General features: G+C 46.2%; 2 protein-coding genes across 3 annotated transcripts in view; one reads left to right on the top strand and one right to left on the bottom strand.

The window, feature by feature from the left end:
* Positions 1-25910, top strand: part of LYPD4 (LY6/PLAUR domain containing 4) — a 112331-nt gene that overhangs the window by 36072 nt on the left and 50349 nt on the right. The gene's annotated exons all lie outside the window — the stretch shown is intronic.
* LOC119249364 (carcinoembryonic antigen-related cell adhesion molecule 21-like) lies at positions 5066-9044 on the bottom strand. The gene is made up of 3 exons (XM_037516648.2): positions 8841-9044; positions 7650-8009; positions 5066-5488 (listed from the first exon to the last, which is right to left on the bottom strand). Exons 1-3 carry the CDS (start codon positions 8902-8904, stop codon positions 5211-5213), a joined length of 702 nt encoding a protein of 233 aa, XP_037372545.1. The 5' UTR covers positions 8905-9044; the 3' UTR covers positions 5066-5210.

Here is a 25910-nt window from a genome sequence, read left to right as displayed (position 1 = left end):
TTGCAGTGATATTTTCCAGCATCCTCCCTCTTTATGGGTATAATGCTGAGAACCCTTTTTTGCTGGTAGTGTTTTATCCTGTCATTGAAATATAGTCTCCGGTTGTTGAAAAACCAGTAGACACTGTAAGCAGGATCACTTGGCATGCATACCATCATTATTTTTTCATATTCTTTAACTGTGTACTTGCTTTCATGGACAGATGTTAATGGCACTGTATCTGTGGAGAAACAGAAGAGTTGGCAAATAGAGATACTTGGTATGTGGGCCACCCTCCTTCCTTAGGGATCAGACTCACAGGTCACAGTGAGTCTGTAAATTGGCCATGTGATGACTGACCCTGTGCACCAGGTGGAGTGACTTTGTTAAGGAGAAAGATGAGGAGAAGGCTGCAATACACACCCCCACACCCACAATGCTGTCTCCAACTTAGTGCAGGGAGACCTCTAGCAAGTCTCCCTTTGATATTTTGGTAGTATCAGCACCAGGACACTCTTCTCATATGTCTAGAAGCCTTGTCAAGGGTACACATATCTCTCATGGATTTTTCATGTCAGTCTTCCCTCAGTCAGGCCCTGACTGAACCCTCTGGGTTTCTCTAGGGTCAAGGCCTTATGGAGGGCTCCAGGGGGCCACCCTGACCCTGATGACCCTCTGCTGAGTGACTCCCCTAGATGTGTCCTTCCCGTGCAGGGAGTGTTTGCAGGGTCTGGACCCCAGGAGAGGAGTCTGATTTCTCCAGTTCGTCTCCCTGTGTGTGTCTGCACTAAATGCCAAAGCCCCATTCAGGACATAAGCAGAGGGGGATGGTGGCAGGTCCAGGCCTGTCTGTCCCTGTGTGTGCAGTAGATATACTGCCCGCACCCCGAGGCCAGGAGGGACCACTTACCTAGAACGAAGACATGTGTAGCTGCAGTTTCTGCTTGAGAATTTGTCTGTCAGGCCAGAAAGGTGTAATAACCTGTGTCCTCCTTGCTGACATTCGTGATTTCCAGTGAACCATGCGATTTTATAATCTGTCGACCATCATATCTAGGGCCTGGTATCTGTACTCCTGTGTTTACTATATATGTTGCAATACGATTATTCACATTCATGATATCCCCTTTGATCCAGATAAAACGTTCATTATCGTTGCTTGTATTTGTAATATGGATAGTAATGCTGGGTGGTGGGTATTGAAACACGACACCACCACTGCAGGGTGGGATCCAGAAGATTGAGAGTAAGACTAGAAGGGAAGTGAGAGAAATCGGTCAATATTTGCACCTATGTATTGGCATGGACAGGTACATTCCTAAGTCCTCCATTTGATTTGTGTGTGTGTGTGTGTGTGTGTGTGTGTGTGCGTGCGTGCGTGTGTATCCTACATACTCAAAGTCAACAGCATGAAGAACATCATTCCAGCCCCTCTGATCTTGTTCTTCCTCTGAACACTCTCCCCAGCTGTTTGTCTTCCTCATCCCTCCCTCCCCTCAGACCCCTGTTCTCCCTCAGGGCATCCTTGAGAGATGCCTCCCTGACCCCCTGCTCTGAAGACCCTCTGTCCTCATTGTTTAACCTTTCCTTGCTCTGTGCCCTTCAGGACACTTGTCAGCACCTGACAGCACATTCTAAATCTTTGTTTCCTTTCTTCCTCCCCCAAAATGTGAGATTCCCGAGGGCAGGGACTTGTGATTTTGTTGTCAACCCCAGTAGTTGGTCAGTTGCCAATCCTTGTGGGTGAATAAGTGAGTGTTCCCGGGGCTTCCTTGTTCTAGTAATTATCAAGTTCTGTGGGTGTTGAGAAGGGACAATGTTTAGTGCCTTAGTACTTCTTTTCTGGAGTGTAGTCCTGATATAAATTATTGTTGACTCAGTCTTTGAAATATTTCCTCAGTGATGGATAACTTGGACATGTCCACTATTTTGGATTTTTCTCACCCTCACCACCTCACATCATGTTGCTGACCCCTTGCCCCCGTCCTGTGCTTGGTCTCCCCCGTCAGTTGAAAAAGGAAGACATCAGTGCCTTCTCAGAACCCATTCTGCCCCAGCACACAGCTAATCTCTGTTCTGCCATCTCTAACAGCTGTCCCACTCACCTGCCAGCATGAAAAAGTTCCAGAGGACCTGCCCTCCATGTCCATGGGCTGAGGGGGCCTCCATGGAGTCTGTCGCCTGTTCTGTGCTCCTTATGAGAGAAGAGCTGGGGCTACAGAAAGGCTCCCAAGCACAACTGCTCCTAGGTGCTTCCTCCTCTTTGCTGAACCTCCTGCTGGGACAGGAGGGCTTAAAAGGGTCAAGCAGTTCAGGGTGGGGTCTTTTCCAAGACCCTCCCCTGCCATCCTATAATCCTGCCTCCCTTGTTCACTCTTCCTCCTCTTGTGTTCATTCTGGCTCCTGGCTCCCTCCCACCTCCTCTGTGATCCCTGAACTAGACATATAAACTCATCCACAACACAGTCAATACTGGGCATTCCCACAGCTCTGGGCCTGGATTCTCTTCTCCATCTTGTTCTCCCTCAAGCAGGAGCCCAGGGTTCACATCAGTACTGTGATCTCAGGATGTCACCCTCCCCCCAACATCTGAATTACCTGTGCAGCTCTCTGAGTTTAATGCCCAGCTGACACCTAGAAATGCAACTTCAGAGCTGCCCCCACAATGAGAATGCTTAGACAGATGTGCCCCATGTATGAGACTTGTGGGGGGGGGGGCTCTCTGTGGTGCAAAAGGAAGATCTGCAGAACCTGTTAAGAAGCAAAATTGGGGGCCTCCCTGGTGGCGCAGGGGGTTGGGCACCGCACTATGAAGCAATCCGCAGCCTCTGCAGCACGAGTTCTATCCCTGGCCAGTCAGAGAGCAACCCACATGGTGCAGCAGAACACTCCTGACTTGCTCGCTGCTCCCCTCAGTGGTGTGCTTTGGTCAGTCTGCCTGTTCTGTTCCCCATTCTGTCTCTGGTGAATCCTTTCACCCCCCGCAACTCTGGCCTATACCCCAGCTCTTGTATGCATAAATAAATAAATCTTTAAAAAAAAAAAAAAGAAGAAGCAAAATTGAACTGGGCAGGCGAATGTTGTTCCCAAGAGTTCATTTCACACATTCTCAGGTGATGCTGATCCTATGAATGTTACTTTTCAATTTGGACGGGATTTGTACCATCCAGTTATTACTTAAGTGTTCTTTGAATGTAAATATCTAGTTTCAGTTAAAACAAAACATAAAGTGAACAGAAACACTTTATGGCAGGAAAAACAATTCCAAGGACCCAAGTGGGTTTCACCAAAAGGAGGCAAGAGATTATCTCGCTCAAAGATCCAGAACAAGTCCTACACATAGTCAAAAGAATAAAGATAGAAAATATTCCTGAGGGCAGGCCATAGAGCCTGCCTCCACCTGCCAAGTTGGTCATCCCTGTTGATAGGATTTACAAAGAATGTTGTATTTGGGACACCAGGGTGGACCAGAGGGAGTTATGCTAAGTGAAATGTGTCAGAACAAATAAGGCAAATACCATAAAATTTTCGTTGTTGAGGAGAATAGAAATCAAATGAACAAGAATAACAAATTTCATCCCAGAGCAGATTGGATGTTTCCTGAAGGGCAGGAGGCTGGGTGGAAAAGGTAAAGGGGTCCCTATGGGTTGTGGATGCAAGTTAGACTTTTGCTGGTGATGGGAATTTGTCCTCAAGCTCCCCAGTGTATTACTGTGCCCCTGACACGTATATGATGTTATAAAGTGATTTATTAGTTCCTAGTGTAAATTGGGTACTGACCTCTTAGCTGTCATGTGGGAAGCTCATGAGATGGGGACAGGTTGGTAAAAGACTAAACGTTCAGTTACATGATGAATAAGTCTGAGTGTGTAATGTATGATGATTGTGTGTCACACTGAGTTGTGAATTTTATTTATTATTCAAAGAAGAAAAGGTCTCATATTTACTCTGTTTCTGAATGGAAAGCATTTCAAATCACATAGAAATGGAACAAGAGACACCACAAAAAACTTACATAATGCAGAGAGGGATTCAGAGGATGAGATACAATATCTTTATAAGTTTCACCAAAAGGCACTGACTGTTGTTTTTCACAAGGGAGCCCCTGAAATTGTTCTTTCTTTGTCCACCTGTATCCACCTATCCGCTAGGGTGAGAAAGGGCTTAGGAGAACCTTCTTCCAAATTGAGGCTCAGAGTAGGTAAAGTCAGCAGGCCTGTGCAGGTATGCTTTAGGAATGTGTCCAGGTCTTTGTGAAAATTTAGGAAAGGAATGAAAGCAAACCCTACATGTTCAACCACTAGCACAATCTCAGGAATTTCTGAGTGTCCAGGAATCCTTGTGTCTTGGATGGTGAAGACAGTTCCATGGAATATCAGGAAAAGGGTGTTGCTGGCACAGGAAGGTGAAGCTGCAGTTGCCGGCCCAGCCATGGAAGATGAGGATGTCCCAGGATATTCAGTGCATCTCTGTGTGCACTGGGACCGAGCTAAGGGATGGTGATTCCCATGTCGAGGGACATCTGGCCCTGCATGTGCCATACTGTGGTGCAGTAAGCCCAAGAGGTCCTTACCCTGCAGAAGGCTCATGTCCCTGATTGTATCATGGCCTTTAGCAAGATGCCATGGAGGCATGTAAGGAGGGATAGTTTCTAGATGTGACTGGAATTTATCTAGAACGTCTCCTTTTTTTCAATAGGTGTACTTTTTCCCAGGGTTTCAGTCTAAAACCTGTATTCTCCATACACTTCTCCCATGGGATCTCATAGATTCCATATCTGACCAGAAGCATCAGTAGACAGCATTTTGTAAAGTGCATGTCTGTTGTGTTTTCATGCATATGGCCCTGGTCTATCTATTTCTGGGGTCCTCATCAGGAATAGGTGAGGACATCCCCCACATCCCTGGAGGAGAGAGAGAGCTATGATGTGACAGCTTCTCATGTGCCCCCACTATTGTGACATAACTTGCGCCTGTTCTCTGAGGGACAAGGTGTCCACTTCCTTCTGGGATGGCACAACGGAGACCAGGGGAGGTGCCCTCTGCTGGCCTGTGACATTCATTCCACAAGGACAAGATCAGTTTGCATGTTTGTGCTTTATTATTCAATACAAATCTTCTAGGACTTTCCATATCTTCACTGAGTTTTCATAAGAGCTCAAGAAACTGCTTTTCAGATCAGAAAATTTTGATTTAGGATTTAATGACTCCTATGGGGGGAAAATGGTCATACTAGACCACTTCAAGTATGAGGCGTTCGCTTGTTCTGCTCCTTGATGTGTTCAAGTACATGCAGTGATACTGCCCAGCATTCTCCCTCTTGATGGACTTTATGGTGAGTAAAGTCTGATCCTGGGATAGCACCATGTTGTCTTTGAGTCTCAGTTTCTGGTCATTGATAAGCCAGTGCATAGTGTCACCCTGTTGACTTCTCAGACATATTATGGCCACAGTGTCATATGCACGGACTTTTGTTTGGCGTTCTTGGACAGCGATGGATGTCAGTGGGTCTGTGGAGAAATAGAGCAGGTGACAAACTGAGATGGGGCGTGGGATTTGGACCACCCTTCCTCCTTAGGGATTACCACTCACAGGTCACAAAGAGCCTGTCATGATTCCACATGCTGCCTGTGACCACTGGAACAGCAGAGTGAATTTGTTTAGGCGACTATAAGGAGAAAGCTGCAGTATGCACCCCCACATCCACCATGCTAGCCCCAAATTTGTGCAGGAAGACACCTAGTCAGTCTCTGTAAACATCTTGCGTTATCAGTGCCAGGAAACTCTTCTCATGTTCCATTGGCTTTTGAAGGGTAAATTTATTTCCATGCATTTTCATGTCACCTGGCCTAGAACACATGTAACTTATACAGTGAGCCTCAAACCCCAAAATTTAGACTCCACGGAATATGGAGGATGTTAAGATTATCACCTTCCTCATTGACCAAATGATATTTTTATAATGAGGAAGACATCTAGGTTTTGTTCAATGATTCCCTACTCAGTAAAATGACCCAAAATAACCAGTGACCTTAGATCCCTGAAAAGGGATCAATTTGAAAGATTGCTCATTTTGAAAAGGACTTTAACTTCCAGGTCTGTGGATTAAATATTATCGTGAAAGAAATATCTTATTCCTATTAGGATCCATTATGTCAATAGAACTAATGTAGGTATGAAGTCAGGGACTCCCTGGGTAAAGAGACATGTCACTCTGTTAAGAGGACAGAATGGATGTGGGGGAGTGAGTGGTGTCTGTTGTAAAAGAATGAAATGCATTCAAACTAAGTGTGCTAGTTAGTACATTTAGAGCGGAGTCCCTGTCAGCAGCTCTGTGGACAGTCAGGAATGGGGAGGAGACCCCACCCGGCCTGTGACGGGATTTCTTCTAGCCTTTTGTCTTTGGAATCACGACTAGATTTGATCAAGTCCTGCCATTGGGCAGCATTTGAGGGAAAGGACAGTGGCTGGGGGAGGTCAGCATCTAGAGCACCCACATGAAGTTGTCCTCATGAGGTGCAGCCAGTGTGAAATACAGATGTCAGAGAGGATAGGGCAAGGGAAGCAACCCCACCATGGAGAGGTCTCAGGGTCACTGGGGAGAATGGAGCTTCAAGCCCTGGCAGAAAGGAGGCAGGAGTGAAGGGGGAGGGGATGCAGTGGGGTTTGGGGCTTGCAGATCCATCCTTGGTCCTCACTCCTGGGAGAGTCATGTAGAGAGTAGATCTAGGGGTCTGTGCACCCCACTGTGGCCCTGTGCCCACACTGGCCTCACAAAGGAAAGATGTGTCAGAGGAGAGCAAGGATGTTCCCCTGAATCCCCGTGGTCTGTGATGGAGAGAGAACAGGGCTCTTTTCCTCGGGTGCCGGAGCCTGTCTTTGGCCCAACAGTTTGGACCTGGCCTCAGTATGAGGGGAGTGTCTGAGGCCTACAACAGGAAGCTGTGCAGAGCAGAGGCGGCACTGCCTGAGGGAGGGGAGATGAAGGGCGGGAAAGGGAAGAGCAGAGAGAGAAGACAGGTCCCTGGTGTTGAGCAAGCAGGTTACAAGTGACCCCAAACTCGCAAAACCCTGGGACTGCCCCAGAGCAGGGCCAGAGCAGCCTGACACCCCCACCACCCATCAGCCCTGCACCGTGGGGCAGGAGGTCAAAAGAAGGACACGGTCCCAGCCCAGGGGAGGCAGAACACAGAGGCCAGAGCCTCTCAGGACTCTGCCCCCAGGCCTGTCTCTGAGAGGAGGAGAATCCATCATTCCTCATTCTCTATTCCGTCCTCTCTCCTGTAGCTAAGAGCATCTGAGCTTTGTTCCATGTGGTCCTGGCTGTTTGCAGGTGGAGTGTGGGGATTGAGAAGGTAAATTCCTTTCTTTTTGAATGGATGTGATATCTGTACATTAGTAAGACAATTAGTGGTATTACGTCCTATGATCTCCCTCTGTTGAGGCACTCCCCTAGATGTGTCCTTCCCTCTACTCAGAGTGTCTGCAGGGTCTAGATTCCAGAAAGGTACCTGATTCTCCAATTTGTCTCCCTGTATGTGTGGGTCTAAATGTTCAAACCCCAACACAGGACAAATTGCAGAGGGGTATGTGGGCACTGCCCAGGCCTGTGGTCCTTGTGTGTGCAGTAGATTCACGGCCCACACCTAGAGGAAGAGAGGAATCACTTACCTAAGAAGAAGAGATGGGTAGATGCTTTGCCCTTTTTATATTTAGTGAGTATGGTCTGTATGGTGTAATATCCTGAGTCCTCCTTGGTGACGTTCTTGATCTTCAGTGCACCATCCGGGGATATTGTCTGTCGAGGGTTGTAGGCTTGCCCTGGGATCATTTTTCTCCACTTTACTATGTATGATGCAATTTGATTATTCACATTTCTACTGTCACCTTTAAACCAGTTGTAGCGTGTAACATTCCTTTGTTGATTTTGAATCCTGATTATCACATGAGTATTTTTGGTACCATGGATTTGCTTGGATTCAAAAATGAATCTGCCATCGGTGGAAGGGACCCAGAAGATGTAGAGTGAGACTAGGAGAGAAGCGAGAGAAATCGGTCAATATATGCACCCATCTATTGGAATGGAAAGGCACATTCCTACATCCTCTCCTGTGGTGTGTCATGTGTATCTTATTTGTTCATATTCAGCAGTATGAACAGCTTTTAGAAACTCTGAACAATTTTGTCCTCACTTCCAAATGCTCTTCTCCAGTTGTATGCCTGGTTCAGCACCTCCCTGCCCTCAGACCCTGCTCACCCTCAGGGCATCCTTGGGAGATGCGTCCCTGACCCCCTGCTCTGAGGCACTCTGACCTCACTGTGTGACCTTTCCCAGCTCTGTGCCCTTCAGGACACTTGTCAGCATCTGACAGCACACCTAGATCCTATTGTCTGTCTTCCTCCAAATGGACCCTGAGCTCTCTGAGGTCAGGGACTTGTCCTATCTTGTTGTCCCCCAGGGGAAGGACCTGTTGCAAATCCCTGTGGATGAATGAATCAGTTTCCCCAGGGCCTCCTCCTTCTGACCATTAATTATCAAGTGCTGAGGGTATTGAGTGTAGTCAATGTTCAGTGCTCTGATACATCTTTTCTGAAATGTATTCCTGAAATAAATTGTTGACTTCAGTCTTTGAAACATTTCCTCAATAACATGATCAATCACATGGGCCATGTGCCCTATTCTGGATTTCTCACCCTCATCACCTCACATCATGTTGCTGAGCCCCAAACCCCATCCTATCCCATGTCCTGTCCCTTGGGAAAAGGAAGCCATCTGTCCTGTGTTCTTGTCTCCCCAGAAGATGGCCCATCCCAATGGGTGTCTGTTCCCATCCCACCCACCTCCAGTACTTGCACTCTTACCTGCCAGCAGGAGGCCCTGCCAGGGCACACGCCCTCTGTATTTCTGGTCTGAATGGGCCTCCATGGAGAGTGCTTCCTGCTCCCTGAGAAAAGAGTTCCTTCTGCAGAAATGCACACGGGCACAGCTCCTCCTGGGTGGCCTAGGCGGTGGAGGTGCTTTCTCCTCTGTGCTGATCCTCCTCCTGGGCACAGGGTTTTAGGGTTACATAGTCCAGGGGTGGGGTCTTTAACCAGGGTCCACCCGCTTCCCTCCCCCCATCCTGCCTCCCTTGTGCCCTTTCTTCCCTTTCTGTCTACAGTGAGGTCCCAGGGCTGCTGAGTTTCTGCCTTCTACAGCTGTGATCCTTACTCTACACACACACACACACACACACACACACACTTTCTCTCTCTCTCTATCTCTGGGTCTGGATTCTCTCCTCCATCATTCTTTCCCTTAGCCTGGGGGTCACCTCAGCACTGTGATGTCATTCTTTCTCCCCCATCAGAATCAGCTCTGGAAATTCTAAAAATTAATGTCCTCTGACACCTTAAACATCTGCTTCAGAGCTGTCCAAATAATGGGATTAACAGACAGATGTGACCTCCTGTGTGAGGCTGGGGACCTTCCCCCCTTACTGTGCATTGGGAGGATCTTCACATCCTGTTAAATTAATATCCTTGCCTGGGCTTGTGTGGGCTGGACCCAAAAGTACACCTCACACAATTAGGTGATGTTGATCCTATTGACCTTGGAGCATACTTTCCCCCAATGCATTGGGACAGAGTCCCAGAGAGGAGACATCCCAGCCATGGGAATCCTTGCAGTGTCCCCACCTGAACCCCCACAGAGAGACTCAAGTTCCTCAGATCAGAGGGAAACTTCCATTTGTGACACACAAATGCATCAAAATCTGGGAACTTTCTCAAGGTCTCAACTGCTCTGGCATGTGGCGTCTGTTCTCAGCCTGAACAAACTCCAAATATTTGAGGGTGTAAAAAGACACTATTCAGGGATTGAGGGCTGCTCAAGGGACCCTCCTCCATGTCCATGGGGCTCTGGCCTGGACACAGCTCAGGGACAGACTCTTGGGGTGGTGGTGATCAGACAAAACAGCAGCTCCTGTAGGTGAAGGTGAATTGTGTGTATCCTGGGAGGCGAGGCTGGAGGCACATGTTTGGAGTGGGGACATGGTCCCCAGGTCAGGACTCAGGCAGAGCTTCGTCACTTCAGTTCTACTTGATCAGCTGTGGCACCAGCGGTGTCCACGTTCCTCCTGACTGTCCTGGGCCTCTGTTTTGTGACATTCGACTTACCTGAGGTCACCCTGCCTTCCCCAGTTTAGTGCAAGAGAGGGAGATGCACAGAGACCCCCGGGTGGGTGTTGTGGACAGAGCCAGATGCTTGGGGCTGTGAACACTTATTGTAGCTATTTTGCAGTTGAGATGGCTCAGCCCTCATGAAGTGGTATACGTGGGGTTGGGATCAAGGACACAGAACTTGACTTGTCCTTCTTTGAGGGTCTGTATTGAGTAATATTGTCAACTCTGATTGTTGTGTAGGGGGTGATCAACTGCTGCAGCTCAAGGAGCTCACACTCAGCTCTGTGCACACCAGAGCTCATACCCTCAATGTCCTGCAAGGTCAGGCCCCAATCTGGGGAGGACAGTGGACACCTGAGCACATGAATTAGTGGTGCCAGAGACCAGGCACCTCACGCACTGGCTCTGATCTCTGGGGTCCAGCGTATCAGGCGTGTTTCTGTCCATTGATGTTCATTGTCATGAGGAAGCTCCTGGAACATTCCTCTTGGGTCAGCCCTGGGCTCGGCCCTGGGTCCCCACAGAGAACAGGCCTGATGTGGTTCCTGTACTTGGGGAGGAGCCAGTACTGAGTCGTGGTTACAGAGCAACTAGTTAGTGATGGTGGAGGGGGTGAGGGAAGGGCGCAGCATGGTAATAGTTCATAGTGGAGCCCTGGGGACTTGTCCTACTTGGAATCTGAACAAGAGTGGTTGTGAGAGGATTTTGCTCCTGGGTGTGCTGGACTTGTAGCAAGTGACCCGCCTTCCCCAGTTGGGTGGGCCTTCTGGATACTTGTCAGTAACTTATGAGGATAAATTTTCATTATTGACTCTATTAACTCAGTGTAGTTCCTTCAAGCTGTCTGTTCATACCCAGGTTTATGCTCATTGTTTTCAAATAGAACATTGCAGCAAGGCATAGTGCTGTGTTTATGTCATGACTTGCATCCTATTAAGAAAACATCCATTCTTACTGATTGTGTCCCAAGAAATATGAGAGAAAGTGTCCCCAAATTTGGGAGTGAATCAGCAGGGAAGGAAAGTGAGTGTTCCATGGCTGTTCACACAGTCGTCACACCAAGTTGCTGCAGGTCATGGAGGCTTTAACAAGCTTCACTGAAATCTGGATAAAGGCAAATATTAACCAACAACAGCATATCAAAAAAGACATAAATGGTATATTTATTGTCATCAGTTCATTAAGCCCTGGAAATGAATTATGAATATTTGTTCACTATTCGAAATCTATTTTTCTATAAATTCTGGAATTACTTCTCCTGTTCATTTTTTGATAAATGTGTATTCTGAGGTATTTGCCCACTTCTGTTTGGTAAATGCCAGAAACATGTTAATCATGGTAGTTGAAGACTGATGAGATTTATTAAAGGTACTATTTTGACCAGGCTATTTGTTCAGGCTATTTCTGTGATAATCTTTTTTAAAGATTTATTTATGTCTGCATACAAGAGCTGGGGTACATGCCAGAGGTGTGGGGGCCCGAGGTGTAAGAGGATTCACCAGAGACAGAGCGGGGAGCAGAACAGGCAGACTGATGAAATACACTGCTGAAGGGAGCAGTGGGCAAGACAGGAGAGGTCTGCCACACCATGTGGGAATCTACCTGGCTGGCCGGGAATCGAACCCATACTGCAGAGGCTGCGGACAGCTTCACAGCACTGCACTCAACCTGCTGTGCCACTGGAGAGGCCCATAACTGCTAATTTCTTAATTCTTTCCATGATTTGATCGTTTTGCATATCACAGACATAATATATACAGTGAGTCACAAATTCAGATTATTTTGAAAACCCTTAAAATCACAGTTCCACTTGTCCAGTTCAATTACGCCAGGTAAAGCGTTTTTCTCATTTTAACATAAACACTACTTAAGCACTTGTACTATTTTTTGAAACAATATTATCCTTTCTTCTTGGACAGTAAGTTGAATTCTTTACTACTTTTAGTCATTTTAATTGTGTATTATTTGAAATTCTTAATTTTTAGACACCTTAACTCATAGGAAGAATTAAGAAGTCAGCAAGTGTGAACTATGCCAAACCAGCATTCTTGATTTTGCCAATTTGTGATGCACTTTGTAAATTCTAGAGAGATACGTCTGCTTCCTCATAGTTTAGGTTTTCATGGTGGCCCAAGACATGATTATTATTAGGCCAAATATCTTTGCCTTCTCTGTAATTAGAAGCTCAGACTAATTACTGGTTCTTTAGTTTATATGATTTAGAAAACCTGTAAATAATCAATGGATTTCCACTAATTAATTTAACCATCAAACTCTAATGTTGTGAGTTATCTAAAATGTTTGAGAGACTAACAACCTAAGCTGTTCACTTCACCTAGCTGTTCTGACCCCATTAGATCTTTTAAGCATTTGTTCCACAGTAATTATGCTTTTTTGGGGTTTATCAGGGTGGTGCACCTGAGCAGGAAACCCCAGACTGGGGAGTTAAGATATCGATGCTGGGAGGATGGAAACTGCACTAAGTGTTAAGCTTTGAAGTGGTGACAAGGATCAGCACCATTGCTCCACTTGGGGCCTGTTGTCTCTCTTGTTACCCACAAAAGCTTCCTGAGACCGAGTCTGTCATTACTGTGAGGTGTTTTCATGTTAACAAATGTTAAACCATAAATGCCATGGACTAATTTTATTAGAAAACTCAGTAAGATAAGGTGAGATGTCTGTGTTATATCCATATTGCCTATGTCAATTAAACAAACAAACAAAATTACATACTTTTACATGTCAAAAATTATCACAGATTAGTTGACTAAAAAATCTTGGAGTTAATTTTGGACAATATCTGAAACATTTAGGTTTTAGGAATTAATATTATTAAGTGATAAATGCAAAGGTAGTCCTCAGTGTTGGCAGCACCCCACGGGGTGAATATGGCATGGACGTGCGTGACGTGCTCAGGGAGTCCACATATGAGCATACCTGTCCGCCCTGAGATCTGTGTTTCTCGTTAGTTTACAAGGGGCTGGGGAAGTGCAAGATCTCAGGGGTCACCTAAGAGCACCCAGGTCCTGTGACAGGTAACCCCACAAAGCCCCAGACCCGTCCTGGGCAAGTAAGGGAGAGCCCCCCGGAGCATTTGTGCCCCAACATGGGACCTGTGTCTAGGTCACCAGGAAGAAGGGACACCCTCCTGGCCACTATCCCACAGCAGCTGCTCATGAGGAAAACTAAAGAAGAGTTTTGGCATCTTTCATTTCTCCTAAAAACACCTCCCTGAGGCTGGATTTCAAAGCAAGATGGTTGAGATGAGAGAATATTTGAGATGTAGGAGATGATAAAGGGATGTTCCGAACCATGTTCCGATGCATTTCTGATTTTGCAAAGTGAAAAGTATTTCTTCTTCTCTGAGGGCATAGATTATGGCAGAAAGTCAGAAGAGTAATTTTACTAGACCTGACTGAATGTTACTTTTCAATTTGGAAAGATTTTGGACCTTCCAGTTATTCAAAAATACTTTAAATGTAATTGTCAGGTTTTGCCAGAATGAACAGGAACACTTTATGGCAATAGGAGTAATTCCAAGGACCCAAGGGGGTTTCAAAAAAAGGAGGCAAGAGATTATCTCACTCAAAGATCCAGAACAAGTCCCACACATAGTCAAAAGAATAAAGATAGAAAATACTCCTGAGGGCGGGCCATAGAGCCTGCCTCCACCTGCCAAGTTGGTCATCCCTGTTGATAGGATTTACAAAGAATGTTGCATTTGGGTCACCAGGGTGGCCCAGAGGGAGTTACGCTAAGTGAAATGTGTCAGAACGAATAAGGCAAATACCATAAAATTTTCATTGTTGAGGAGGATAGAAATCAAATGAACAAGGATAACAGAGTTCATCCCTGAGCAGATTGGATGTTTCCCTAAGGGCAGGAGCCTGGAGAGGGTGGGTGGAAAGGGTGAAAGGGTCTCTATGAGTGGTGGATGGAAGTTAGACTTTTTAAAAAAAGATTTATTTATTTTTATACAAGAATCAGGGTATAGGCCAGATGATGTGTTGGAGGGTGAGAGGATTCACCGGAGACAGAGTGGGGAACAGAACAGACAGACTGACGAAAATACACTGCTGAGGGGAATAGTGGGCGAGACAGGAGAGGTCTGCTCGCCATGTGGGATTCTCGCTGTCCAGTTGGGATTGCACCCGCACTGCAGAGGCTGCAGACAGCTTCACGGTGCAGCGCTCAACCACCTGAGCCACCAGGGAGGCCCCGGAAGTTAGACTTTTGCTGGTGATGAGGATTTGTCCACAAGCTCCCCAGTGTATTACTGTGCCCCTGACATGGATATGATGTTATAAAGTGATTTATTAGTTTTTAGTGTAAATTGGGTACTGACCTCTCAGCTATCATGTGGGAAGAGCATGAGATGTGGACAGGTTGGTAAAAGACTAAACATTCAGTTACAAGAAAAATAAGTCTGAGGGGCCTCCCCGGTGGCACAGCGGGTTGAGAGCTGCGCTGTGAAGCTGTCTGCAGCCTCTTCAGCACGGTTTCAATTCCCGGCCGGCCAGGGAGATGCCCACATGGTGTGGCAGACCTCTCCTGCCTCGCCTGCTGCTCCCCTCAGCAGTCTTCGGTCCATCTGCCTGTTCTGCTTCCGGCTCTCTCTGGCGAATCCTCTCACCCTCCCATGCCTCTGGCCTGTGCCCCAGTTCTTGTATGAATAAATAAATCTTAAAAAAAAAGTCCGAGTGTTTATATTATGATGATTATGTGATCATACGGAGTTGTGAATTTTATTTTTATTAAAAAAATTATTTAATTATTTACTCTGCTTCTGAATGGGGAGCATTTCATATCACACCCAAATGGGACAAGAGACAGCACAGAAATGATCATGTGGGAGAGTGTGCATTGCTTCTGGCTTGTTTCTGATGCTTCCATGAATGTGCTTGAAATTGCCTTTTTGTAAAGAAAATGACTTTTTGATTGATTAAGCACCATGTTCCCTGCCTTTAAATATAACATAAAACGACAGTAATTATAACAATATAGTATGAGGAGAAAAAGACACGGGGATCAGTGGAACATAATCCAAACCCCAGAATTTAACCAGGCATTTGCAGCACTTCATTTATAATAAAGGAGCCATGAGCTTACAGTGGGGATCTGGAGTCTTTTGAACAGAAGTGCCGGGAAAACTGGAAATCCATACGTAAAAGAGTTAAATCAGATCATTCTCTATGACATACAGAAAAAAAATCAGATTTTTTTAAGGATTCAGATCTAGGGTCTTCAGAAATAAAATGCTAAGAAAAAAACTTTGCTGATGGGTTTCATGATATTAATAATGCTGATACCTTAGTAGACATGGGAAGTAAAGGACAAGGAGATAGTTGGGATGTCCTTAAATTCAAAGCTTTTGTACAGAGAAAGAAAATATTAAGTCTTTTCAAAACACATTCTAGTGCAAGGCAGAAAATATTTGCATATAACATGACAGACCAGGGATTAACATTCAAGAGACATAAAAAACGACAATTTCACAGCAACAACTCAGCCACCTGAAACCTGAACTGGGAGAAGCTGTAACAGAGGAGTCCCCATAGACCATGCAGAGGCCCCTGGACACACCACAATCTCCCCATTTGCCCTGCCCCAGCCCCCTGCAGCTCCACAGCTGCTCTGAGCTGCCTGCCCCGGGGCCACCTCCCAGGTCTTCCCTCCCTTGCTCTGCTCCTGGGGCCTGCCTGGTGCTGCCCTGACCCTGGAGACCCCCCGAGGGCATGTGTGTGTGTCTTGTCTTCAGGTGAAATCTCAGATGAGGAATTTGGATGTGGTGAAAGGGCAGAACCCGCCATCCTTCTCAGCTCAGCATAAGGAGTATTTTGAGCTAAAGGCACCGAAACAGCAGAAGCTGAAGGCCTCGTGACTCTCCTCTTCTTTAATCCTAAAAGAAGTAGCTTAAAGTTGCCTGTGATATTGTTCCCCCGGGACCAGAAGACAATAACATCCTCGTCATTAGGGTCTGGATTTGGAAGGAGGAGAAACTGGGCAGGTCCCTGTGAAAAATGCCATGCAGGTGTGTGAGGAGGGCTGGTGTCTGGAGATGTGACTGGGCCTTTCCTAGAGCCTCTCCCTTCCCTGAGGGGGTGCACTTCGTTCCATGGTTTCATCCTAAAACCTGGATTCTCCAAACCCTCTTCCCCCCCTATCTCAGCAAGAGTATAGAATTTTGTAAAGTGCATGTTTGTCGTATTTTCCTGCACATGGGGCCTATCTATTCTGGGGTCCTCATCATGTCCAGACACTTCCACATCCCTGGAGGAGGGACAGAGCTGTGACGCTGACAGTTTCTCATGTGCCCCCACCACTGTCACATGACCTGGGCCTGTCCTCTGAGGGACAGGAATGTTCCCTCCTCTATGGAGATGGCACAACTAAGACCAGAGGAGGCACCCTCTGTTGGACTGTGACAGTCACTGCACAAGGACAGTGTCAGTTGCATGTTTGTGCTTTATTGACTCAATACAAGTCTTCTAGGGCTTTCCATCCCCAACATTAAGTTTTCACAAGAGCTCAGGTAACAGAGGAGCTGTTCACAAGAGCTCAGGATACTTATTTTTGGCTAAAATTTTTTTGATTTAGAATTTAATGAATGATATGAGAGAAGAAGGGCCATTCTAGAGCACCTCAAGTCTGAGGGGTGTACTTCTTCCTGAACTTGATAATTTCCTGTACTTGCACTGGTATTGCCCAGCATACTCCCTGATGATGTTGCTTAAGTTGATGACTGCCTGGTGCTGGGACACCATCCTTTTGTCTTTTTGCTTCAGTTTCTGGCCATTGAAAACCCAGTGGATAGCATGATCTGGTTCATTTGTCAGACAAATTATGCCAACGTTTTCGTTTTCTCGGACTGTGATTTTGTTTTCTTGGACAGAGAATGGTGTTTCTGGTTCTGTGGAGAAACAGAGCAAGTGTCAAACTGAGAGGGGACCTGGCATGGGGCCACCCTCCTTACTTAGGGATCAGCCATTCACAGGTCACAATGAGTCTGTCATATCTCCATGAGATTACAGTGACCTAAGTGTGCAACAGGTGAAGTGACATTGTTGGTGACTAGAGCAGAAAGCGCCACATACACCCCACAACCACTGAACTCTACCCAACTAAGTGAATAGAAATTTAGCAGGCCCCCTGGATCTCTTGTTAGTATCAGCACAGGCTGCTCTCCTCACATGTCCCATCACCTGCTCAGTGGCAATTAATTGCCCAGGAACAGAGATCCTGATAGATTGGGTGTTCATGTGACCTTGTCTTAGAGCTTCATGGGTCTAATACAACAAGCACCCCCTCCGCATATAGGCTCCAGGTGGAGGAAGGTGTCAACGCTGTTCCCTGTCCTTATTGAGCAAAGGAGATATTCATGACAGGAAGGCATATATATAGTTTTTGTTAAAAGGTTCCACGGGCAATATAATTGCCCCAACACAGTCCTCATGACCTAAGTACCTGCAAAGGTACCAATTTTAAAGACTGTATATTTTGAAGAGAACTGTAATTTCCAAGTGTGTGGCTTAAATATTATCAAGAGGGAGATATCCTCAGAATTACGGTTAGAGTTTGAATTACAAGACTGGCACAAAAGGAATAGAAGGAAACTACTGCAAGTGATAAAATACTCAGAAGAAAAGCCCACAAGAAATGTCTCACTCAATGGAGAAAGGGCAAGAGCTTTATTTTCATATCAGCACTAAGTGCAGGAGGCTCTTTAATCCCTTCACTTGAACATAGCACAGGAAGTTGTGGCCAGTTCCTTCCTAAGGTACAAGAAATATAATGAAAGTATGAGAAAGAGAACCTAGGCCAATGGAAAGGAGACCTAGAATGTTCTTTCTTGTGGTAGCATGACCTTGACCTACATGTTGAATACCTTAGATATTCTACCAATACATTTTAAACTACTCATTTCAACAAGGTTTTAGGAAACTAAATACATAAAAGCAGCTTTCATTCTATACAATGATAATGAGCTATCTGAGAAGCCAGTTATAAATACAATATTATTGTAACACCAAGAGGTATAAAGATTTATGAGTATACTTAATTAAGGATGCAAAACTGTGCACATTAAGGCACATATTAAAAAAACTAGCAACAACAAATGTTAGCGAGGATGTGGAGAGAAAGGAACTCTCCTGCACTGCTGGTGGGAGTGCAAACTGGTCCAACCACTGTGGAAAGCTGTGTGGAGATTCCTCAACCTACTAAAGATAGAGCTTCCATATGATCCAGGAATTCCACTCCTAGGTATATACCTGAAGGACACAGAAACTTTAATTCCAAAAAGCACCTGCACCCCTATGTTTATAGCAGCACTGTTTACAATAGCTAAGCTTTGGAAACAACCCAAATGCCCAAAAATAGATGGCTGGATCAAGAAGATGTGGTACATATACACAATGGAATACTACTCAGCATTCAAAAAAGATAAACACATGCCATTTGCAGCAACATGGATGGAGCTGGAAGGGATCATGCTCAGCGAAATAAGGCAGAAAGAAAAAGAAAAATACCGGATGGTCTCACTCATAACAGGAATCTAGAAAACCTAAATATGGACCAGGAAAAAGAATAACTATAAGAAAGAAAAAACTCAAAATCAACAAACAACTATGAACCAGAGACACTCTTGGGGGTCGGGGAAGGAGGGATTGGGGTAAAAATCCGGGTTGCAATTGTATGGGGAATATAAAAATAAAAATTAAATTAAAAAAAAACTAAAACTATGCACATTAAAATGTGCAAAATGCTCCTGGAGATTGAAAGACAAATGATGAAAAGCAACCCATTCCATGGATTTGAAATCTGAATATGTTAACATGACATCTCCAGTACAATTCCACAGTTTCTATACAATCTGTGCCAAAAGTCAATGGCATATTTTACTGGCTAGAGACATCCTAGTGCAATCTCAAGGAACCCCAAGAAGCCAACAATGGTTTTAGGAAACAACAATATTGCAAAGCTTAGACTACCTGATTGAAAAGCTACACAGAGAGCACCAGTCAGCACCACGTGCACTGACAAGACACACAGACCAATGGACCAGAACCGAGACCCTGATGGACCTGGGAGTGTCCGGTCAAACGGTTCTCACAAGAGGGTCATAACCACTGTTGGGGAACAGTTGCTACTGAAATTATTTTGAGAAGCTGGATTTCCACTTGCAAAGAAATGAAGGTAAATGGAAATAAAGACATCAGAATCTTAAGAGCAGAACTACAAAATCAAGACAGTGAACAGGCATATCAAGGATTGGGAGTGATGATTTGTGAATCATTTACTCATAAGGGAACAATATCTAGAATAGAGAAAGACTTCCACAAATTACTATGAGAGAGCTCCTGACCTTCAGGAGTTTTTATCTTTTTCTAGCTATAATTCCATTCCTATATTTTAGTCTTTTTAGAACTGATGCAGTGAGGTTTGATGACTACACACCTGACCTCGGACCTCACTCCTGGAAGAGTCATGTAGAGAGTAGATCTAGGGGTCTATGCTACACCTGTGACCCTGTGCTCATGTTGACCTCCCAAAGGGAAGATGTGTCAGAGGAGAGCAGGGATGTTCCCCTGAAACCGCATGGTCTGTGATGGAGAGAGACAGGGCTCTGCTCCAGCAGTTTGGACCTGACCCCAGTTAAGGGCAGTGTCTGAGGACAACAACAGGAAGCTAGCTGTACAGAGCAGTGGCAGCGCCACCTGAGGGAGGAGAGATGAAGGGCAGGAGAGGGAAGAGCAGAGAGAGAAGAAAGGTCTCTGTTGTTGAGTGAGCAGGTTACAAGTGACCCCAAACTCCCAAAGCACATGCCCCAAAGCAGGGTCAGGGCAGCCTGACACCCCCACAGCCCAGCAGCTCTGCAATCACCAGGACAGGGGCTCCCAGGGTTCTGTGGGGCAGAGGATGGACACAGTGCCAGCCCTGGGGAGGCAGAACACAGTTGCCAGAGCCTCTCAGGACTCTGCATGCAGGGCCTGTCTCTGAGGGGATGAGAATCTGTCATTCCTCACTCTCCACTCTGTCCTCTCTCTTGTAGATAAGAGCATCTGAGCTTTGTTCCATGTGGACTTGGCTTTTAGTAGGTGGAGTGTGGGGATTGAGAAGGCAATTCTTTTTCTTTATTTCCCAGTGGATGACACCCACATGTCAGGACAGGGTTACTGACTTCAAATCCAGTGTCAGGAGGTGTGATCCACTTGAGAATGGAAGGATAGAAATTCCACCTCTGACTCTGATTGTTGCGGCAGGACATTTACTCCAGACTCAATATAGATGATGATGCTGTTTCTTCTCAACCCCAGACCAGATTCTGCACTGGGAGCTAGATGCCCACAGAACAGTGGATCTGAAACAATGGCTAAGGTCAGGGGGCCTAAAGAAGCCCTAGGCTGAAGGGAGCAGGGCAGTGACTGCATATTTTCTTGGGGTGAATTTGATGGGATGGGAGGTCTTCATCTCTGTGACTCTTACTCAGTGCCTGTATCTCCTGGAACTTGATGATGCTCAGTAAACAGGGTAAACAGTGACCCCAGGCTCCTGCTGTCTGTGAATGGCCCTCAGTCATTCACTATTAACCGACTGGAGCTTGTACAGGGCAACTGTCCAGTGAATGGCGTCTGTCATCACTTGTCTCCTTCAGAGGCTCCTAGGTGGTCCCTGGGGACGAGCACCTGCCAAGGTCAGCTTTTCCCCCTGTCCCTGCCTAGGGACACTGAACATCCTTTTATAACTCCCCCAACCCCCTTGGCTGGTGGCCAATGGCCTTGGATGCTGTCCAGTGTCAGTCAAAGCCCAGGCTCTGGCCTGTACCCCTGTAGCCTTTGTGGCTGAGCCCTGGCTGGTAACTCAGTGCTGCCATCACCTGCCCAGGAGGCCAGTACCATAGAGGCGTGGGTCCCTGGGTCCCTGGGTATGGGTTCCTGGGACAGCGGTTGGGCAGGGATTTATAGGAGTGAGGGCTTCTATGTGGGGATCTCGGGGTCCTTCATTCAGGCCCTGACTGAACCTCAGGGTCTTTCTAGTATCATGGCCATGAGGAGAGGCCCAGGGGTCACCTTAACCCTGATCTCCCTCTGCTGAGTGACTCCCCAAGATGTGTCCTTCCCTGTGCAGGGAGAGTCTGCAGGGCTTGGGTCCAGGAGAGGAGTCTGATTTCTCCATTTTGTCTCCCTGGGTATGTCCTGCACTAAATGCTGAAGCCCCATTCGGGACATAAGCAGAGAGGGATGGAGGCAGGTCCAGGCCTGCCCATCCCTGTGTGTGCCGTAGACTCACCACCCGCACCCCGAGGACAGGGAGAGACCACTCACCTAGGATGAAGAGATGTGTAGATGCTTTAACCCTGTGATTATTAATCATGATGGCCTCCACAGTGTAATATCCTGAGTCCTCCTTTGTGACATTCTGGATCCTAAGTTTACCGAACGCGTACAGTATCTGTTTACCGTTGTATGCAGGCCCTGGGATCATTTTTCCTGTCATTACTTTATAAGATCCAATTTGATTATTCACATTTGTATTGTTACCTTTATACCAGAGGTAGCGTTCAACATACATTGGAAGTTTTTGAAGCTTGAGTATCACATGAGTAGTTTTAGAAGCATAGTATTGCTTGGATTCAAAAATGAAACTGCCATTGCTAGGTGGGATCCAGAAGAGGCATAGTGAAACTAGGGGGAAGTGAAAGAAATCAGTCAGTATTTGCAAATTCAGGTTGGCATCCAAAGGCACATTCTGAAATCCATATGGTGTGTGTGTATGTGTTAATTGTCAGCAGCATAAACACAGTTTTTCTGTCTTTCTGAAGTTATTTGGTGCTCTGTTTACCCAGGAGTGTGTCCTTCTCACTTCCTCCCTGCCCTCAGACCCCTGCTTACCCTCAGGGTGAGCTTGGGAGATGCCTCCTTTACCCCTGCTCTGAAGACCCTCATTTCTCACTGTGCAGCCTTTCCCTGCTCTGTGCCATCCACGATACTTGTCAGCACCTGACAACACGTTCTAGATCTTTGTTCTTTGTGTTCTTCCACATAGACCCTGAGCTCCATGAGGGCAAGGACTTTTCTGATCTGGTCCCCCCACTGGTGGGTCAGGCTGCCACCAGTTGGATGAATCCCTTGGATGAATGAATGTTCCCAGGACCTCTTTATCTTGGTAATTAAATATCAAATTGTGAGTGTGTTGAGTAAGGAAAATATTTTGGGTCCTGGTACTTCTTTTCTGGAGTGTAGTCCTGCTATAAATTGTTGCTGACTTCAGTTATGAAGTATTTCCTCAATGATTAATAACTTGGGCCATGTGCACTATTTTGGCTTTCTCACCCTCACCTCCTCAGATCTTGTAGCTGAGCCCCAAGTCCTCATCCTAACTCATATCCCCTCCAGTCAGACTAAATGTTGGTCTTTTGTCCTTGCTCAAGGACTCCTGTGCTCCTGTCCTCCCTCCCAGGAGATGGCCTGTCTAGCTAGTGTCTGTGTATCTATTCTCCCACCCACCTCCAGGTATTGTCCTTCTCACCTGCCAGCAGGAGCCCCTGCCAGGGGACTCGCCATCTGTGTCCATGGGATGAGGGGACCTCCATGGCGTCTTCTGCCTGCTCTGTGCTCCCTGTGAGAGAAAAGCTGGGCTCCAGAAAGGCTCTCAAGCGTGGCTGCTCCTGAATGTCAGCTCTGAGGTGCTTCCTCCTCTGTGCTGAGCCTCCTCCTGGGCACAGGGCTTTTGAGGATAATGTAGTGCAGGGGTCGGGTCTTTGCCCAATAACCCTCCCTCAGCCCTCCCCTCACCCTGCCTCCCTTGTTCACTTTTGCTCCACTTTACTTTCCATACGAGACTAGAAATGCCAAGATGCATGGTTACCACAGCTGTAAGCCCCCCCGCCCCCCGCCCAACGAAGTTGCTTGCTTCATAGATAGCTTTGAAACCTTGACTTAAATTACCGAAGGCAAAACATGTTTCTCATTTTCACAAAAACACTATTCAAAAACATGCACAATTTTTATCCAGGAATACTCTCTGTTTTTCTTGTCTAATGCATTGAATTCTTTACAACTTTTACTAGTTTTTTTTTAGATTTATTTATTTATACAAGAATGGGTGTACAGGCCAGAGGTGTGGGAGCATGAGAGAATTCACCAGAGACAGAGTGGGGAGCAGAACAGGCAGACTGACCGAAAACACTACTGAGGGGAGCAGTGGGCGAGGCAGAAGAAGTCTGCCACAGCATGTGGGGATCTCCCTGGCCGGCCGGGAATCGAACTGGCACTGCAGAGGCTGTGACAGCTCCACAGCGCTGCACTTAACCTGCTGTGCCACCGGGGAGGCCCAACTTTTAGTAGTTTTAATTACATGTATTAATGGAAATATTTACTGCTTGAAGCCTTCATTTATAGTAAGGACTGAGATCAGCATCTGTGACTATCTTACACGAGTCTCTCAGAGCTGGGAAGGTATGAATGCAGCTTCTCAGTCTAGATATGTGTGTGCCTGACACAGAGGGCAGTGGTCAAGGGCCCCAAGATATATCTGCTATTAGGACAATTTCCTTTCATTTCCTGTAATAGAGGACAAAAGTAACAAATAGAAATGAGGTGTTTTTTTTTAAGATTTATTTATTCATGCATATAAGAACCAGGGTACAGGCCAGATGCGCAGGAGGGTGAGAGGATTCACCAGAGACAGAGTGGGGAACAGAACAGGCAGATGGACTGAAATACACTGCTGAGGGGAGTAGCAGGCGAGACAGGAGAGGTCTGCTGTACCATGTGGGGATCTCCCTGGCTGGCCGGGATCGAACCCAAGCTGCAGAGGCTGCGGATAGCTTCACAGCACTGCGCTCAACTGCCTGCGCCACCAGGGAGGCCCAGAAATGAGTTTTTTATGGTTCTTTAGTTCATGTTACTTGCATAAGTTACAGATTCACTGAATTTCCTTTATTTGGTTTAACTATCAAAAGTCTAATGTATGAGTTGCCTGAAATATTTGAGAGTCTTAACAAAACTACTGTAGAAAGCTTACCTACATATTTTGACGCTATGATATATGTTGTAATAAGCTATTTGCCTGCAGTAAATGTGCTTTTCAGGGGGTTACCAGGCTGGTTCACCTGACCAGGAAACCCCAGACTGTGGAGTTAAAATTCTGTCGCTGGGAGGGTGAAAACTGCACTAAATGTTTGGTACTATCCTCTCCATTTGGGGCCTCTTGTCTCTTCTGTTACCCACAAAAGCTTCCTGAGCCTGAGTCTGTCATTACTGTCAGGTGTTTTCATGTTAACATTTTTGAAACATGGGATAACTTGTTTTATAGAAGGGATACTATGAGCTAAATTAATTCATAAACCTATTTAGAGAATGTGATGTGTCTGTGTTACATCCAAACCTGGTAATATAGAAGACATGCCTATATGCATCAAACCAACAAAATCACATACCTTTACTTGTCAAAAATTACCCCAGATCATGTTGACTACAAAAAAACTGGTGTTAATTTTGAAGGAGTTATGTTTTAGAAATTAATATTATTAAGTGATAAAATGCAAAGATAGTCCTCAGTGTTGGCAGCACCCCACGGAGGTGAACATGGCATGGATGTGCATGACGTGCTTGGGGAGTCCACAAGTGAGCAGACCTGTGCGCCCTGAGATCTGTGCTTCTCGTTAGTTTATAGACAAGGGGCGAGGGAAGTGCAAGATCTCAGGGGTCACATAAGGGAACCCGGGTCCTGTGACAGGCAACCCTACGAGGCCCCAGACCTGTCCTGGGCAAGCAAGAGAGAGCCCCTCAGGTGCGTTTGTGCCCCAACATGAGGACTGTGTCCAGGTCACCAGGGAGAAGGGACACCCACCTGGCCACTATCCCACAGCAGCTACCCATGAGGAACACTAAAGAATGTTTTTGGCACTTTTCATTTCTCTTAAGAACTTCTCTTGATACTGGCTTTTCAAAGAGAGATGGTTGAGATGAGAGAATAGTTGAGATGTAGGGGTAGATGAAGGTATGTACGTGACCCCTAGGTGAATTTCTCATCTTGCAAAGTGGTAAGTATATCTATTCCCTGTGCAGACTTTGCTTAGTGGACGATTCAGAAGAATAATTTTATGAACACCCAAATGTCCCTTTTAATGCTGAACAAATTTTGTAGATTTTTTTTTTATAGAGGCATGTTTTATTTATTTGTTTGTTTGTTTTGTTTATACATGCACTGGGTACAGTCAGAAGCACGGGAGGGTGAGAGAATTCACCAGAGCCAGAGCGAGGAGCAGAGCAGGCAGAAGGACCGAAGTACACTGCTGAGGGGAGCAGCGGGCGGCAAGAGAGGTCTGCGGCCATGTGGGACCCTCCTCCGGTGGCCAGGGAGCAGCCGGGGATTGAACTGGCGCCGCAGAGGCCCCGGGCAGCTTCACAACCCAGCGCTCAACCGCTGCGCCACCGGGGAGTTATTATTCAAAAATTCTTTAAATTTGTTTGTCAAATTTTGCCAGGAGAATAGGAACACTTTATGTCATTTCCAAGGACCAAGAGGATTTCACAAAGGGGAAGCAAGAGATTATCTCACTTGAAGGTCCAGAATAAGTCCTACAAATAGTCAAAAGTATAAGCGCAGGGCCTCCCTGGTGGCGCAAGGGGTTAAGACGCAACCTATGAAGCTCACCACAGTCATTGCAGCACAAGTTCGATCCCCAGTCAGGGAGCAACCCACATGGCATAGCAGACCTCCTGACTCACCTGCTGCTCCTCTCAGCAGTGTATTTCAGTCATT

The sequence above is a fragment of the Talpa occidentalis genome, unplaced genomic scaffold (genome assembly GCF_014898055.3).
Source record: "Talpa occidentalis isolate TD23 unplaced genomic scaffold, MPIMG_talOcc4v2.1 talOcc4.17, whole genome shotgun sequence".
NCBI lineage: Eukaryota > Metazoa > Chordata > Mammalia > Eulipotyphla > Talpidae > Talpa > Talpa occidentalis.
Note: the sequence above shows the minus strand (reverse complement) of the source record. Positions and strands in the feature narration are given on the sequence as shown.